The sequence below is a fragment of the Bacillus rossius genome, chromosome 1 (assembly GCF_032445375.1).
Source record: "Bacillus rossius redtenbacheri isolate Brsri chromosome 1, Brsri_v3, whole genome shotgun sequence".
In the NCBI taxonomy this organism is placed as follows: Eukaryota; Metazoa; Arthropoda; class Insecta; order Phasmatodea; family Bacillidae; genus Bacillus; species Bacillus rossius.
Genome location: NC_086330.1, coordinates 24521906 through 24539530, shown reverse-complemented (window position 1 = coordinate 24539530; position 17625 = coordinate 24521906). Strand labels below are relative to the sequence as shown.

Here is a 17625-nt window from a genome sequence, read left to right as displayed (position 1 = left end):
AACGTAAGATTTTTGAATGAGAATAAAAAAAAAACTAAAATACCCTCCCGAAATAATTTCTCGTAGCAGCCACTGGAGGGTTGGCACCATTTCTAAGCACTGTCAGACTTGAGCTTGGTACGGGAAGCCTTATTTTCACAGACGAGAGAGCCAAAACCCGAAGTTCCCCGAAGTTCATGCTTTTTTTTCCATATCTTTTATGTAGCTATCCTAACCAAATCAACCGTCCACAATGTTTTAAAATATTTATAATGTAGCTAACCTAACCTAATTTACCATTAGTATCCTTTTATCAACACCGCCATATTTATTTACAATGAACCAAAAAAAAAAAGAAGATGCACGTTCGGGAGTTTGGCTCTCTCGTCTGCGAAAAGGATTCCCCACGACACGGACTGTAGGGCTGGAGCGGTTGTGCAACCACCGCGCGCGGGCACAGCTGCCGCTCTGGCAACACGGCGGGCGCTATCTCGACGGCTCTGGTGCGACGGGTGACGACAACCGATTACCGCACGCTTCCGTCTCCTTGCCTCGACCCACGCACGCGCGCTCTTAATAAGCGACACACGCGCTAGGCGGCGCGGCCCTCTGCAAGGCCCCGCACACAGGGGCGTAACTGACGAGGGGGGATTGGGGGATGTAACCCATCTCCCCCATAAAAAAAAAAAAATTGGTTGTCGGCAAAGTCGGTTTACGGACGATAGTTTAACGTGACAACGTCATAACAAAATATTGATGAAATGATTGCATACTTTTATGAATAAAATTGAATCATTTTTATTGAATTATCACTATTTTGTATGGATACAAAGAAGGAGTGAAATGAAATCTACAATTTAATTGATAAATTTACTTTTATTTGCATTCATTAATTCAAATATGTTTATTACTTGAACGAAGAGATTATTTTAACTATAACTTTTATACATGTTTGCTATTTAACTTCTTCCAATCTGTGTAATTCTGTTAAGGATAGGACGATGATAGGAAAAGTAGGAAACGAATGGGAGTGTTTCAAGTTTAATGTGCCTCGAAAACGTCAAATCGATGTTTGTTCCAATCGAATGGAAGAGAGATAGATGCGGCGCAAGCGTACAATGAGCGTAACGGGACAATGTGCGTAACGGGACACTTTTTCGTGCGTGCAGCCGGCGTTCATCGATTTATTAGACGTTGGCACGTCAAAAAATCCTAATTAAAAATATCAATCATTCTCAACAAATAAAGGAAAGGATTTAAAACCAGACAACGGACAAAGTGTTTCTGCCTCTCTACAGCCCCCTACCCCCTTCTCACACACACACATAAATTAAATGCTTCATAATTATGCTCCTGGCTGGTCACGACTAGGGAACAGGAAATATCGCGTACGCATCCATTCGAAGGTTTACACGTAGCTATGCGGTGCGGTGCAACGTCGAAAGTCACAGGTTTTCGAGCTTCTTCGCATTACTGTCGTCCATTTGCAAAAAGAGACAAGGAAAAAATAACTAATTTTTCAGTTGGTTCAAGAGAGAAAAAAAAACTTATTTTATTGCATCAATCAATGTAACAAAACACATATGGTGTCAAAAATAAGTAAAAGTATACATTAATCTAGTGAAGTAGTTTATTTGAATCTTCTCTGTATGATTAAATTATAAAATTGGACATGTACCATTCTGAAACCTGAATTGGGACTTGTCCTGTTATGAACTTTTAATGGTCACAGTTTGTCTAAAAATGAGAGAGAAAACAGATTAAAATAATGAACAGGGAATTCACAAAGAAATCAAATATAGATATAAAACAAGTTCATGATTGTACATACTTGGTTCCTGAATAAAACAGTTGTATGCTCAAAGTAAACAACAGTATCATCACTATTCGAACATATGTTCCGGGTAATATGAAGACAGAATAATATTGAACAGGATAATGCTTAGATAGAAAAAAATTGTACACAGAACCAATACACATTTACAATAAAGATTTCCCGAATAAAAAAAGACTTGTACTCAAAGAAAACAAAATAATATATAGTCATAATCAGAAGTACCACCTTTCAAAAATGTCATTTCTAGAATATATTTTTGCAAATGCGTTTCTGCAACAATATTAAAAGATAGAGCTTGGTCTCAATTCATATCTGCAAAATCAGACTGAGAGTCTTTATCACGGTCATCATTGTCTTCTGCAGGTGGACCATCAATAACAGAATAGTAATACTGAAGAGTAGGGAGATTTACCTAATCTTCCTCATGATGGGCATAAAGCACGGCTGCAACAACTTTTTTTTGTGCTTCTTTGACTAGTACTGCAGTGTTAACCAACTCACACTTGCTTATAGACATTCCTCGTTTATGCAGAGATTTAGCCACACCAACATCACAGTCGTAGTTTACTTCGCCTTGTGCCTTACTTTTCGTGAGTATGAATAGTTATCATTTTTTTGATGTTCATACGAAATGTTAAGTACACCCTCTTGTTTACATTTTAACAATCAATAAAATTATTCTGATTTTAGTTTTTGTGCATTAAACAGCATGTTCTACATTTTTTCCCCTTCTAAATCCCTGGTATTTTTCTTTCTTTCCTCCAGCTGTAAACAGGTTGAACGACAATCAGTTGCTGATCTACCAAAACTTATGTTGTTATTATTATTTTTATAGTATATGGTCCAAAAGTAATCATATATGATATGCAGATGCTCTGCTGTTTCTGAACAATAAATTTTCCAGCGCTTAATGATAGTCAGTTCACTCAGTGGTAACTCCTTCCTAGTGTTTTTGGCACAGTTAAAATGTGATTGAACAGGCTGCCGTTTTTCTATGAAAGCCCTGTAATCTGGACTTTGAGGAATGCATTATTTTCAACTTTCTTTGACAAATAATATTTAACTGACATGTATTTCTCGTAGAAATACTTAACATCCCGTTTTCTTTTTGTGTACAGATGTCTGTGTACAACGTAAGAATTATTTTATCTGGGCTAACATTCAGCTGTGTAACGTAAAACATTAAACATTTGAATACCTGTAACAGAATGAACTGTTAGGTAAATGCCCTCTCAAATTTATTTCGAGTCCTATGTTGGCTACCTAATGTTCTATGAAATTAACACACTGAACCAGACAAATGGTATTGTTAGCCTATAGCTAACACACTACTTTCTTCTGTAATTGTTCCTTATTGCGTATTCAGTTGTAACGTACTTCAAAAATTTGTTGATGTTTTGGAAGAAATCAGGCTGTTTTTACAAATTGAGAGAAAAATTGGACAATACCCTAAATTAATGGATGTTATGTGGCTTCCAAAATTAATGTGTTTTTTTTTACAGACTTTGCCAGCATTTCAATTAACTGAATATACAGCTTCAAGGTCCAAATAAAACTATTATCGTCATGATAGATCTAAATCGTGCTTTAGAGGCTAATTGCAAGTTTACTGTAACGATATTGCTACCAAAAACTAAAAGTATTTCACAAACTTGAAAAAAAAATTTTCATGTACACGAAAAACCAGACAAAGAAAAAGTCACCAAAGAGTTAAATTCGGTAATTCATTCATAAATCTAAGAATTTTCAGCAAGATTTTGTCAGTTCAAAGAATTATCGGAAACATTCAAATATAGTTTGTGTCCTGATATGACTTCAGTGGATAAATCAAAATTGTCTAAATTTGATTGGCTGGATATTAAAAAAAATTGAAATGCAGCTTGACTGATGTAGGAAAGAGTTGGAATTAAATAAAATAGAAAGACTATAGGGCAATATGATTAAAAGTGCCAATACGAAAAAATCATGGAAACGCGGAATTCAATTCCAGTCATATTTAGTTTTCTGAAGAAGCTGGCTGGCTTTTGCTATCTTAACAATATTTTCATCTACCTATACTTATGACTCATTATTTTCAGAAATTAATTACATTAAAAACTTGCATCGAAACAGTTTGTCAGATGACTCTAGTTCAGCTTGCATTCTGCTAAACGCAAGATATTTAGCGTCTAATTTGCAACAGCAGGAATCACACTTACCTTTTATTTTATTCAAATAAACATAAAATGATAAACATTTCGATTGCTGTACAAATTTAGAGTTGCAAATAGAGAGTTTTTAAGTTAATAGCATCTAGTTCTATTTTTATTCATTATTGTTATTATCACTAAGTCAAGATTCTTTGATGGCATGTCATAGCCACATTATTATTTTTTCATAAAAAAAATGGCACGTTCGCCATCGCTGTCCTAGGGGATATGCCATACTCCCCACCTATTCTCCCCCCCCCCTTCCCCATGGTTAGTCAACCTCTTCAAAATGTTATGCTTCCGTGAAAGTAAGTGGCCCAGGGGCCCCCTAAAAAGTCTTGGACCACATCTGGATACACTCCCATTATTCTTAAGGTCAAGGACAGACTCCGATGACTCCCGTCCGATATAACCGACAGAGGTCGCGGCAGGAAGGCAGGCGGTTACCGAGAGAGCGACTCGGAAGCGACAGCGACCACCGGGTCAAGGTCAGCTCGACCCGGGTGCGTCGGAACCAAGTGCGATAAACATATCATCTCATACACTAGGCGGGTCCGTAAACCACGCAACGTCACAACAATGCAGCCGACGCAAGTAGATCGCGATGGTTGCTAATGCACGAAAGTCGCAAGACCTCACCACCCTATAACTTGAAATAGTAAAAAATATATATATAATTTACAATGAAAACATATATTTCTCAATGATTTGGTTTAGAAGTGTCATTTCCTTGCACGATTCTTGTATAGCTTATAAACCTGGCCTTACATCCCATGTAATAAATAAATATTAATTATTTATTTAAAATCATTCGAATAAAAAAAAGTCCATGGCTAAAAGTAAGGCGACCTGGTTTGGAGCCCTGGCTCGATTAATCCCGGTTTTTGCGCCATGTTCGTAGTTCATTACGTTGTACGGTAACAGACAGACATTAAAGGTAACGGACCCACAAAGATTAAAATGGTTTTCGAACAACTTGGGGAACATAATCCCCCTGACTTCCAAGTGTTTTATAAATTTTCACTGACTGTATAATTTCCATTGAATCAGCCGATATAAAATTCCTGCGTTACTTCCTAACACTGCCCTTGTTACAACGTACTGACGGATTCTTCATTGATGTGACAAAATTGTTTACACAGGGGAAAAAAAACCTGAAAATATACATGTACGAAGTTATGTTTCTTACGTTATGCAACGAGGCATCATTGGAGATGGAATGCAGCCCACGTACAAAAAAAAATACAACTCTGCTCAAAAAAAGTTGGCTCACCAGCATCAGAACAAAGACATGATCTAAATAACGAATGCATGACAACGTTGATAGGTTAGCGATACACGAAGAACCTCTGTCCGACCACTTTATTTAAATTCCTTGACCTAAAATATTGGTATTGATCTAACAATTCCCTGATTTTTCAAGGTTCGTATTCAAAATATCCTGACAGTTCGAGATCTCACCTGTTTTCCCTGATAGTAAACATCCGGTCATACATTATGAGTGTTGCCAAGTGTTGGGAACGAAACGGAGACCCTCACCGCGTGAGCTTGACGCGTACTTGAGGACTCCTTATCCCGTTTTGGTTTCTCTAAAAGTAAAGGCGGAATTACAATAGCCGTAACCTCCATCCATCCGTCATCATGTGACCCGCAGCCAATCGGATGGCAAAAAAAAAATCTATCCCTGCGTACGTCAAAAGCTTGACAAGCTCTAACGTTTGACGGACGGACGGATGTGTCATATCTATGGTTTTGGCCGCGGCAGTCAATTGTTACCAGAACACAGGCCTGTGGAGTTTGTATTAGGTCGTTCACAATAATTGTTCTATGGTCGTTCAGATGTTTTGTATAATAACATTGTGGTTCTTAAAACTTACGTCCAAACTATTTAATCACAACTCTGAATTTTTTCCGAGGATATGCTAATACAAGAGGTACATTAACACGACATATGTAGCAAACAATATCTATGTAAATCTCCAAGAGAAAAAAACATGGCTTGTTAGCAGCACTTTATGGGAAAATATTCTGACTGACTGATGAAGTCATGTTGTAAATCTCTTGCTCAGATGCGTGGCGTTGATGTATCGACGGACGGACGGACGGAGGTGACGAGCTATTGTTAATCCCGCCTTAAAACGTGTCTAACGTTGCCGTAACCCGATAAGTTTCATCAGAGGTGCCCCCGTTTCCCTGTGCCAGTATATTCTGCCTTCCATCCGTCTCTTAACGATGTTAAATGCAGACGAGACGTTAAAACCTTATTACCATCATTCAATCCGAAACCACTATCCAAACTTGCAACAGAACACTGTTGATTCCTTCCCACGACATCCCTGTTCGTGTTGTGTCCGTCGCTGTCGACAAGAACTTAATAAAACAAACGAAGTCAACATTTGACTTAATTTTAGACTATCGTAATGTCCATAATACCCGCACGGTCCCCACCGGTAGCATGGATTTTGTTACTTTTAGTACGGGGGTAGGGGGAAATGGATAGTTAAAAAGACAATTGCTACCTCGTCCCATTGCAATGCTAAGTTATTGACGAAATTAGAACTTTCTTTTTTGCAATTTTTATAACAATAATAAACATAAGAAATTATTTGGTCACTCATCATGCTAGTCTTTGTTATAAAAAATTCTGTACTTTCGTAATATTTCACGGCGTGTCTGGACCAATGAGGGATCACTGAGGAAAAAAAAAGATGGGAAACACTTGTCACGACGCGACGGTGGCGTGCTATACAAGTTTCTTCACAAATCAGGCCAAATGGCCTGGCCATGTCATTTGGACAAGAGTATAGCGGCAGCAATGCTACTTCCTGCAACTGGCTGCAAATGCCGCACCGCTCACGCTCGTTTCGGGGCCAGTGGCGTGATCCCGCAACGGGAAGCCTTCTTTTCACAGACGAGAGAGCAAAACGTCCGATCGTCATCTTCTTTTTTTTTTTGTTCATTGTAAATAAATATGGAGGTGGTGTTAAAAGGAAAGACCATAAACAAGGCAACGGTATTTGTAATTGTTTTTAGAGGAAAATACCTAATTGAAGAAACGTACTTCGTGGATTTGTATATTTTTCATACCGTATAAAATCTAGGAAGTCTTTGTCTTCCAAAAATATTCTCGGGACGCCTCATATTCCCTTGCAATTTTACGCAACTTTTAATTTTCAGGTAAGGACATGATAACTAATGGTCAATTAGGTTAGGTTAGCTACATTATAAATACTTTAAAACATTGTGGACGGTTGATTTGGTTAGGATAGCTACATTAAAGATACTATGAATTCATGTAAACTGTTTCCTGGCGCTGGATAGCTACATATTAAAAAGTTATTTGCTAAGCAACCATAAAATGATTTTACAGTATTTTTAATGTAGCTATACTTACCTAATATAACCAACCATCCACTAAACAGTCCGTGTGGCTTTTTTATACCGGAGAGAAAAAACGCGCGCGTAAAAATAAAAAAACATCCAGGGGGTAGGCGCTCCCGATCGGCCAACTTCGGAAAGGCTCGGCATTTGCAGCCAGTTGCAGGAAGTAGCATTGATGCCGCTAGACTCTTGTGTCATTTGGTTCGTGATTTCATGTTAGTAAATTGTTAGACCTGGTCAATATACAAATTTGAAATATCATTAGTGGCAGATGTGCGTAGTATAAAATATGAATACAGACTAGATACATACATCTCCATGTAATAGAAAAGTGTATCAACCACTTAATCTTGCTTATGTACGTTGACTAGAATAAGCGTTCTCAAAAGAACGGTTACAGTGTTTGTAAACAACTTCACGTGGTTGTCAGCGATCGTAAACAAACATCATGTGACGCTTTGTGACAGTTGGGAACTGGGTATCAAGTTTATTTTCGAGAACTGTCAAATTTGAGACAAGTTAAATGACTCTTACCAGGGACGAAACTAGAGGGGGGCAGACGGGGCTTGTGCCCCGGGCGCCGCATTTGGAGGGGCGCTGAACTGGCAGAGTAATTTATACTATATATAAATAAATATACATATATATTTATTTACTTCAATACCGTAGTGTTAGAACAAAAAAAAGTCGAGGGCAGTTAAACGGAATTATTCATATTGGAAGATATATAATATATAAGCTAATAAAAATGATATTATTCGCGTACATTCTAACTTGCGAAGGTACGGTGGTAACTGGTAGGTACATACCACTGAATTTTGGTAGGTACAAATACCTTTTAGATTGTACGTCTGGCAACTCTGCCGTGGCCCTGTTGGAACCATGGAGGGAAATCCCCAACAGACCTTGGAAAGTCGCGCCATTTCTCACCCCCACCGCCCCGCCCAGGCCAGGTCAGGCATCGGGTGTCTGAAATAGCTTCAGTTGATCACAACCACAACCCAGTAGGGTCATTCGCCCGGTAGTATCTTTTCATGTGTTTAGCATTTCTGTTCTCTCAGTTACATCACTTTTGCTATTTGTGAATACACAATTTCGTAAACCTTTTCAATTATGTTTGACAATCGTGTTTAATCTCAAAACATGTCAAAAAAACCCGTCTGGTGCAGAATTCAAAAGAAGAGCTAGAAAAAGAAGCTCGCCAGTCTTCGTCCTTTTTATCATCTTGGCTTAATGTCAAAGACGTTAATGAAGAAGGTACGTTATTAACTTACTTGAAAAAAATAAGGTAAATTTTTTTTTAAATGTTACTTTCTTATTTTATTTTTTTGTAATAGAAAAGTATTGCATTAGAACTTAAATAGGGCCACCTTTAGATTTAATACATAATTTTGAACAACATTTTTTAAGTCTATACGCAAACAAAGGACATTAGTACTTTGCTGCGCATGTCTGTCTATCTGCCTATTTGCCGGTAATTGTAATATATGTTTAATTCAACGCTTTGCAAAGCAAAATTATGTATGATTAAACTTGATATTTATGTGTATACAATTATTGTACTATTTTGTAGGTTTTTGGGTACTTAATAATAACATCCTTGGAAAAGCGGTAATGTAAATATTTTCTAATCATATTTTTTTTAAATCAATGATTTAGCAGACTGCATTTTGAGAGAGCAAGGTTCACTATAAAAACTAAAAAATACTGAATGGATTAGCAATAATCTTAAGATACCAGTTCGGTAGCCAGGATATAAAAATATTTTTATGGAAATTGGATCAAATAGACCTTTGAAATAAAAATTTAAAAAAAAAATCCCTTTCGGCACAGCATACAGGCGTATGTAGATTTCGAAGTAATACATATTTAGGCTACTCTGGAAGTATTTTGAAGACTCCGTGTCAGCTAAGGTAGGTAATTATTTAATTTTTTTGACCTTCTAACACTTTTTTTTTTTCATTCCTTGCACTAAAAACGTGGTCATATAAATATTTTCTTTGCACCAAGGATTATGATAATATTAAGACATTTTAAAATAAATTCGAACAAATTTGATACTTACAACTAACTAAGGATGTTTTGAATTTTTTAAAATTTCAAAACCTGTGTATGCGGTAGTAATTCGTTTCATCAAAAATTGTTTCAGCCAAAGTTTTCGATGAAGTTAAGAATTTATAAATAAATTATTACGGATTCGATAGTATATATGTATATTTAAAAAAATATAATGCCTCTTTCTTAATTTCAAACCACGTTACTTGCAGTAATACGTGGTCAGATAAAAAATTATTTTAATAATAGTTTTAGACAATATTTAGAATTTAAAAAAAAAAGGAATGGATTTGTAGTGTACATGGTTGAAAAATATTATTTATTTTCTTACTCCAACTCCAAGTTTTTTCAACTCCTTGCAATAATTGTTTGAATCATCAAAACAATTTTAATACAAATGTTTTAGATAAAAATTATGATTTTCAAACAATTTGTACCGATTTAATAGTGTGCCTACTAAGGGAGTAATGATTTGTTTTGTCTTCAACCGCTGTTATTTTCCGCCCCTTGAAGTAATGGCTGGGCATATGAAAAATAAATTTAGACGAAGCTTGTAGATAATATTTTAGGTTTTACATTAAAAAGTAATGAATTTAATAGTTTTAATGGTACGAATTTTATCCTTTTTTTAAATTTCACCCCTCTTTTTTCAACCCTTTGCAGCAATGGTTAGTCTTATAAATTTTTTTTCAGAAAATGAGTATAGGATTTACCAGCTCAAATTATAATTTCAAAATAGTACAGCAATAGCTTACACAGAAATCACATATCTAGACTAAACAAGTCTAATTACTTTGGTTTTGTTTTGTAGGTGGTAGCAGTAGCAGTAAGGATCCTGAAGAACATTCAATTCAAGAGGTATGTGTAACTGGAACAGAGAGTGAGCTGGCAAGAAGCCATCAAGAAGAACTTCAAATTCCAGTAACACAAGTCATCAATGAAGATGAATTCCAACCATGCACTGTATCTGAGCAGCATTTTACGACTACTGTTGGAACATCAAAGGCATTTTTTTCGGATTCTACAATTCCGACAAAGTATCTCGTCCAGGGTGAGCCTGCTATTCATTTTGATTTCAGAGACCCCGGGAAGTGGCCTGCAGCCTTTTCGGATACAGAAAAGTGCTTTATAGTATCAGGACTATTGAACGAGGGGAAGGTAGAGCCTGATCTAAGTAACACCTCAAGAGATGGAAGAAATTTAACCAAAGACTGGTTCACTAAAACATTGGCTGGTGGTCTAAAGGTACGCCGAACATGGCTAACATACCATAGAGATATGTAACATACAGTCAATCAAAAAATGCCTTGTTTTGTGTACCATGCAAACTTTTTTCCTACATGTTCTCTGAACAAAAAGTCCTGTTTTGGCCAAGGAGGAAGGTTTCACTCAGTGGAAAAAGTTGAGTGAAAGGATTCCTGAGCATGAAAATTCACTTAACCACTAAAAGTGTTTTTGCTCGTGGAAAACATTGAAATTATCCTTTAATAAATGCTCTCGTATTGATAAAGAGCTGCAGGATCAAATAGCACATGAGGAAACACACTGGAGAGGAGTTTTGTATGTAATAATTGATATTATACATTTAGCAAAACAAGGTAGTCCATTAAGAGGTTCCGATGAATCCCTAGACTTTGATGACCCTAGATGTGGCAAGTTTTTAAACACAATAGAGCTGGTATATTTATCATCCCCAACTGAGAGAGCATATTCTCCGCCATAAAAAGGGCCAGGTCAGCTACTTTTCTCCTTATATTCAAAATGAGTTTTAGAAATTATCGCTGGAAAAATAAGAGAACATATAGTTAATGACATCAAAGCTTCTAAATACTTTTCCATTATGTTGGACTGCACGCCCGATCTAATCCATTTTGAACTAATGTCTGAAGTTCTTCGTTACGTGAAGATCACCGAAAATGGCCCTGAGATAGTGGAAAGTTTTCTTTATTTCATAATAGTTAGTGAAAAAACTGGATTGGCTCTTTCAGAAGAGATTTTAGAAAAGCTCAGAAATGATAGATTATATATTAAGAACTGCAGAGGGCAGTCATATGATAACGGGTCAAACATGGCTGGTATGTACAAAGGAGTTCAATCTCGAATCAAAGAAGTAAATAGTTTGGCATATTTTGTGCCATGTGCAGCATATTCGCTAAATTTAGTTGGGGTGAATGCTGCTAGCTTATCACCAGAGGCAGAGTCCTACTTTGGCCAACTTAATTGTCTCTACAATTTCTTTGCTTCCTCCACCAATAGATGGGAGGTTCTAGTGCAACATGTTCCCTTATCTCTCAAACTGCAAAGCAATACCAGATGGTCGACTAAGAGAGATGCTGTAGCTGTAATATATAAGCATCTAGAAAAGATTATAGATGCTTTGAATGATCTCGTGACCAGCCTAAAAACAACAGCTGAAACAAAAACAGAAGCAACTTCTTTTCTAGGAAATGTCAGAAAGTTTGAATTCATTGTCTTGTCCTGTTTTTGGTATAGGGAACTAAGCCGCATTGATATCGTTAACAAATTATTACAAAGAGATGACATCACTATCGATCTATCAGCAAAACATATTAACCGTCTGATATCAGAATTAATATCAGAAAGGTTAAATAGTTCCACAAACGCAATCAGAGAAGCGAAAGAAATAGCAGAAAAGCTTAACCTAGATCCTCATTTCAAACAAGGGGAAGAAAGAAAAAGCGGATGGTTGATGAAAAGGGTGAAGATGAAAGCTAGGAATTCTCAGAAGAAAAAAAGTTCAGACTGTTGATTATACACATAATAGATCGGATTCTGAGTGAACTGAGACAAAGGTTTCAAGCTATTCAAATCATGAATAGTTTATTTGGTTTCCTCAATGGAGCTCTGTTTGAAACACTAAATGGAGAAGAATTGAAGAAACAGGCACTTGATTTAGCTACCACATGTAAAGAAGACTTAAACAGGGACGAGCTGGCGATAGAAGTTGAAAGTTTTAAGTATCATGCCTTGGATTTAAGCCCTAATATGAAAACAGCTTCACCAGCAGATCTTCTGCCATTAATATATAAGAATGTGCTTGACGACGCATACCCCAACATAACGAAAGCATTGAGAATTTTTTGCACATACCAGTCTCAACCGCCTCTAATGAAACGAGTTTTAGCAAACTAAAAATCATAAAAAATTACCTTAGATATTTAACAGGTCAGCAACGACTAACCAACCTGAGCATCATATCAATAGAGCACAAGTTAGTTTCAAAGCTGTCTTTTGAGGGCATTGTAAAAACATTTGCAGCCAAAAGAGACCGTAAAGTTAAGTTTTAGTTCAAGCTTTCTGTGTGTGAATTAATTTTTTTTATCACAATTAGCCAGTAGATTAAGATATTGTGTATAATGTATAGTTACGATTCTCAAGATAACAACTTGAGTGAAATCTTTTATTCATAATATTAACTCTATTTATCATAATCAAATATCCTATTCTTTTTGTCGATTCAGTCCACACCTATTGTTCTGTCATTTGATGATAAACTTTTCATTTCATTTGCAGCATTTATGTAAATATTGTGAAAGTATATATCAAACATGCTACTCTTAGATTACACATGGGCGTCGCAACCGGGGGGGGGGGGGGGACAGGGGGGACACGTCCCCCCCAATAATAAAAGTCTTCAATTTCGTCCCCTCCAATAATATATTTAGTTTCGTTGTTATATTAAAAATATGATAACTGTGATACAACCCATATGTTGTGCATGGTGCATTTAGTCCAATCGTGGTAATGTGAGCACTGTGTTTTTACAAATTTATTCTCTGAAAATATTTTTTATAAAAAATAAATTATTTATTGCAACCCACTATAGTTGGAATATTTAGGAAAGAAAAATGCCTAAAAACCACCTTTTTGCACTTTCAAACCCCAAATTTTCCCGGGGGAGGACCCCGGACCCCCCGCTTTATTTCCAGGGGATGGATATTCCTCAACAACTGAATCAATTGCAGTCCCCCCCAAAAAATATATCCTTGCGACGCCCATGGATTACATGTCAATTAAGTAGCTTAGACATAAGTGGGTATTTTATCTTGCAGTAAAAATGAAATTGCTGTAAATAAATACATTTGTTTGTTATCTAATTAATAAAACATATTTGGAATTGTGGAAATCATATGTAGTGGTATGATGACGTGTTGTCGGTAAATGTTTCTTTGTTGGTTTGGGGAAAAATTAAAAAAAAAGGGGGGGGGGGGCCAAGATGAGATGTTGCCCCGGGTGGAAAAATGTCTAGTTACGTCCCTGACTCTTACTGTAACTAACAGCTGTATATATGCTCCTAGTCTGATTTGGATCTCATATACACTAAAACATTCCCCCCTCCCACCCGGCCCAAATTAAGTTACCTTGCGTCGGGCCTAAGGGTCCGAACGAGAATGCATATTCCTCCTGATTTCAAATTTTACAACCCTCCCACCTTTCCCGAAACAACTCCATGCAAACGCGGACGGTTCCTTGCAATAACAGGCCATGGCCAATTCCTTCACCCAATTTCCCTGGCTTGCAACGGTTTCTCTGTCTGTAACTACTTCATTGTCGTCGAGACGTAAAACATAAATGAAATAAAGGAATTGGGCCAATGGCGATATAAGTTAATCCAAAGGTTAGAAACAAGGTTAAGGTATGCCCTTTCCCTTTCACTCTTCTTAATTTGAGCCAGTAGGTCTTGAGTTCGGATTCAGAGATAATTTCTCAAATTCTCTCTCTCAAAAAAGTAATTTTATCCCATGTAGTTTGCGATCAAGGCCGTTGAAATGAAGGGCATGATGGGAATGATGGAAATGATGATGGGAATGATGGGGAGGGGGGGGGGAGGTCCGCAAAAACTCAGAGTTTTAAGATTTTTTTAACGTACGGGTTGAACCCTGATTCGACGAAAATTACAGGTATATTGTTGTTAATAGAATTTATAAATAACGTTGCAAGTAATGCGATATGCACAGATCACGTTTGCTGCTATGGCCACAATAAGGCCGGGTTTATAGAAAGCGCAAGAACGCAGAAACGCAAGAAACGCAACTACGGTAAAAGTCCAACCTTAACTCTTCTACCAGCACGTTTATAAAAAACGCAAGACACGCAATAACGCAAGAACGCAACGCAGAAGTTGTTCAACTTTCTACTTCTTGCGTTTTCTCCTTGCGTTTCGGCCTTCTATACGGGTTGCTTTAGTATGTGAAAAACTGAAACTGTCATGTAATGCATATAGAAGGCTCTGCGATTGTAATCGTTACGCTTGTGTTTATTTATGTTTTGGGCTGGCATTCTTCTAGTGAATACAGCGCAATGGAGGAAGCTGATGAATTTCTTGTTCAGCTTATCCAAAATTTTCCCTGCCTGTACGATAGGTACAACAAAATTTTTAAAAATAATCATGACTTATTCCTGAAATTTTATTTTTTGACGTTAGCGATGGCCGGCGTCCTTGCGTTTTTTATAAACGACTGTGAATTTCTTGCGGTTGTCGCGTCCTGCGTTCTTGCGTTTCTGCGTTCTTGCGTTTTCTATAAACCCGGCCTAATGCTTATAATCTATATACATGGTTTTGATTGCGGCGTTCAAAAAGTTTTACATTAAATAATATGGCGGGGGCTGACAAAATTATTTGCCCATTTCTCTCGATGGCCCTGGTTGCGACTAGATCCGGGAGTCTTGTTCAGCCCCCTCCTACCTTGTATCCACCATCTTTTATAGGGTAATCGAGAGAAACTGAGGGGCCTGGGGGGAAAATAATTTGTCGGGCTCCCTCCCTATTATTATTATTATTATTATTTTAATATCCACAATTAAAAAAAATCTAAATACACGTAATTGTTCCCTACCGTGGCTATAACTGCATGTATCGCATGTACCCGGGGATTTTGCTCCCCTCACGCAGTTGCGGATCCAGAGGTTCACCTCGGAGGGGGGGCACTCTAGGATTTCAGAATAGCCAGAGAAAAAAAAAATTTCTTAAAATTACTAAATTTGTATTTAATCTACTCACACTACACATAACATCCAACCACCAGATTTTATGATTCTACAAGAAATTCATTAATTATATTAAAATATTAATTGTTTCAGAAACAATCTTTTTTTTTCGGCAATATTAATGTAGCAGACAACTGTTTTTTCGGGGGGGGGGGGCACTTGCCCCTGGTGCCCCCCCCCCTTGGATCCGCCACTCCCCTCACGTAGGCCCTATGTGTGTGACTAGGGGCGTAGCCAGGGGGGGGGTTTTAGGGGTTAAACCCCCCCCCCCTTAGCACCAAATCTTTAATTAATTTCTTATTCATCAGTCAAACAAATTTCATATTAAAATTAATAAAAATTTTACCATTACAATATTTAAATTTAAGTACCGAAAACTGCTAAAATAGCACTATTTTACACCTTAAAATCCAAACTTTCCCGGGGGAGGACCCCCGGACCCCCCCCCCCTCGCTTTAATACAGGGGGTGGGGGCGGCATGCTTCTTAACACCCTCCATACACAAATCCTGGCTACGCCACTGTGTGTGACAGGCTGCGCCGCACTCACTGTGGCTGGCGAAGCTCATGATGACGTCGCTCTCGTCGATGGCGTGCAGGTCCTGGCTGCTGAGGTTGAACTCCGTGCGCGCGGCGGTCGGCTCCACCAGCGACTGGTACACGTCCAGCAGGAACTTGGGCGCCGAGCTGGTGAGGTTGGACACGCCTCGCGGCCGCGCCTGCAGACCCAGCAGGTGCAGGATCTCGTGCTCCACCTCCTCCTTCTCGCGCGCGCTCAGCACGTGCTCCATCACCGTCTGGTCGCCGTTGTCCGCGTAGAAGCCCGACGGCGTGGCTGAGCCGCCGCCCCACGCGGCCAGCAGCGCCATCAGCGCCGCGGCGCTCCAGCGGACACACGTCATGCCCGCGCGCTCGCCTCGCACCGACTGGCCGGCGGGCCCCGCGCGGTCCTGCGCAGTGCGCGATGCGCGCCGGGGGGGAAGAACCAGGTGGTAGGCGTAGCGGCGCATACCGCCGCCTGCGCGTGAACTTTTCCAGCACCAGCTCTGCGCTTCTATTTCCCGTAGTCGCCTTGAAGTAGAGGTGGGTTCGTGGGTTGTTACAGCAATTTTCGGTATCTGTTCCAACCTGATACTGATACAGTAATGTACCTAGTTACAAGTCTCTGATACTTTTGTATCAGAGCAGTAGCGGTCCTAGGAAGCGACATGGTATCAGCATTCACGTTACAGGGTACACATCCTCCGTGCCGTCATCACCAGCGTCAAAAGGTATCGGTGTCTCTGATACATTATTTATCAAGCCCGGTAATTCTCTACCTCTGTTACTCTCATGCCCGCCTGATACAGCCAGTATCAATCAGTTCAACATTCACTGCAGTTCGTCCTGGCCGTGTATTAATTACCACCATGTACATTGTTGCGGGCTGTCATTTTTTTGTAGTTAGTATCTTTATTGTGAAATAAGGAATGGATAAGTGCAGGAAAAAGACTTCATTTGTGTGGAATTTTTTTACGGAAAATAATGAGTTTGCTAATTGTAATTTATGTAAACAAAAACTGATCGACTAAAAAATCATCGACTAATCTGAAGAAACATTTGAAACGTAAACATTGATATAGTATGCTCACTAATGTACGTATCTGTTTTTTTAATTTTTAATTTTTGATAAAATCGTAATCTTTTAATGGATGAAAACACTAGTTACTAATTGTTTTCGGAAAAAAAAGTCCATATGTTGATTACATCTGTTATTAGTGTCAACTGAGAATTTATTTGCATTTTCATAGCTGTTAGGTGCACAAATATAAATATTATATCTTGTATTAATGTACTTTTTAATATTAAAATTTCATTAGTTTTATTATTGAACGAGACTGTGCACGCACTGCGCACTGAGCGTACTTTGATGTGGGACAATAACCAAACGACTCGTAACAATTTCGCTTTGCGCCTCTCCTTCAACGCCTTCCTCTGCGCTTCCTCCCCTACATTATTTCCCTTCTTTATCCCTTATTCGTCGTTCCTGCTCCCTCCCCTTTCACAAGCTCCGCCCAAGTGACCGTCATCTGCGATCGGGTTCTGCGCACATGGGCCGTGGTGTTGTTCCAGGCGAATTCTGAACTGATACTAAAGTACTTGATACTTTTCAAGTGTACTCGTTTGCCGTTCCTGA

The 17625-nt window shown here is 38.4% G+C and overlaps 1 protein-coding gene across 1 annotated transcript in view; it reads right to left on the bottom strand.

The window, feature by feature from the left end:
• The window catches only part of LOC134533274 (protein 60A), a 55607-nt gene extending 39213 nt beyond the window's left edge, over positions 1 to 16394 (bottom strand). The window contains exon 1 of the mRNA XM_063370725.1: positions 16000 to 16394. Within this exon, the coding sequence (XP_063226795.1) occupies positions 16000 to 16351 (352 nt within the window). The 5' untranslated portion in view covers positions 16352 to 16394. The remainder of the gene's footprint in view (positions 1 to 15999) is intronic.
• Between the last annotated feature and the right edge of the window lie 1231 nt (positions 16395 to 17625).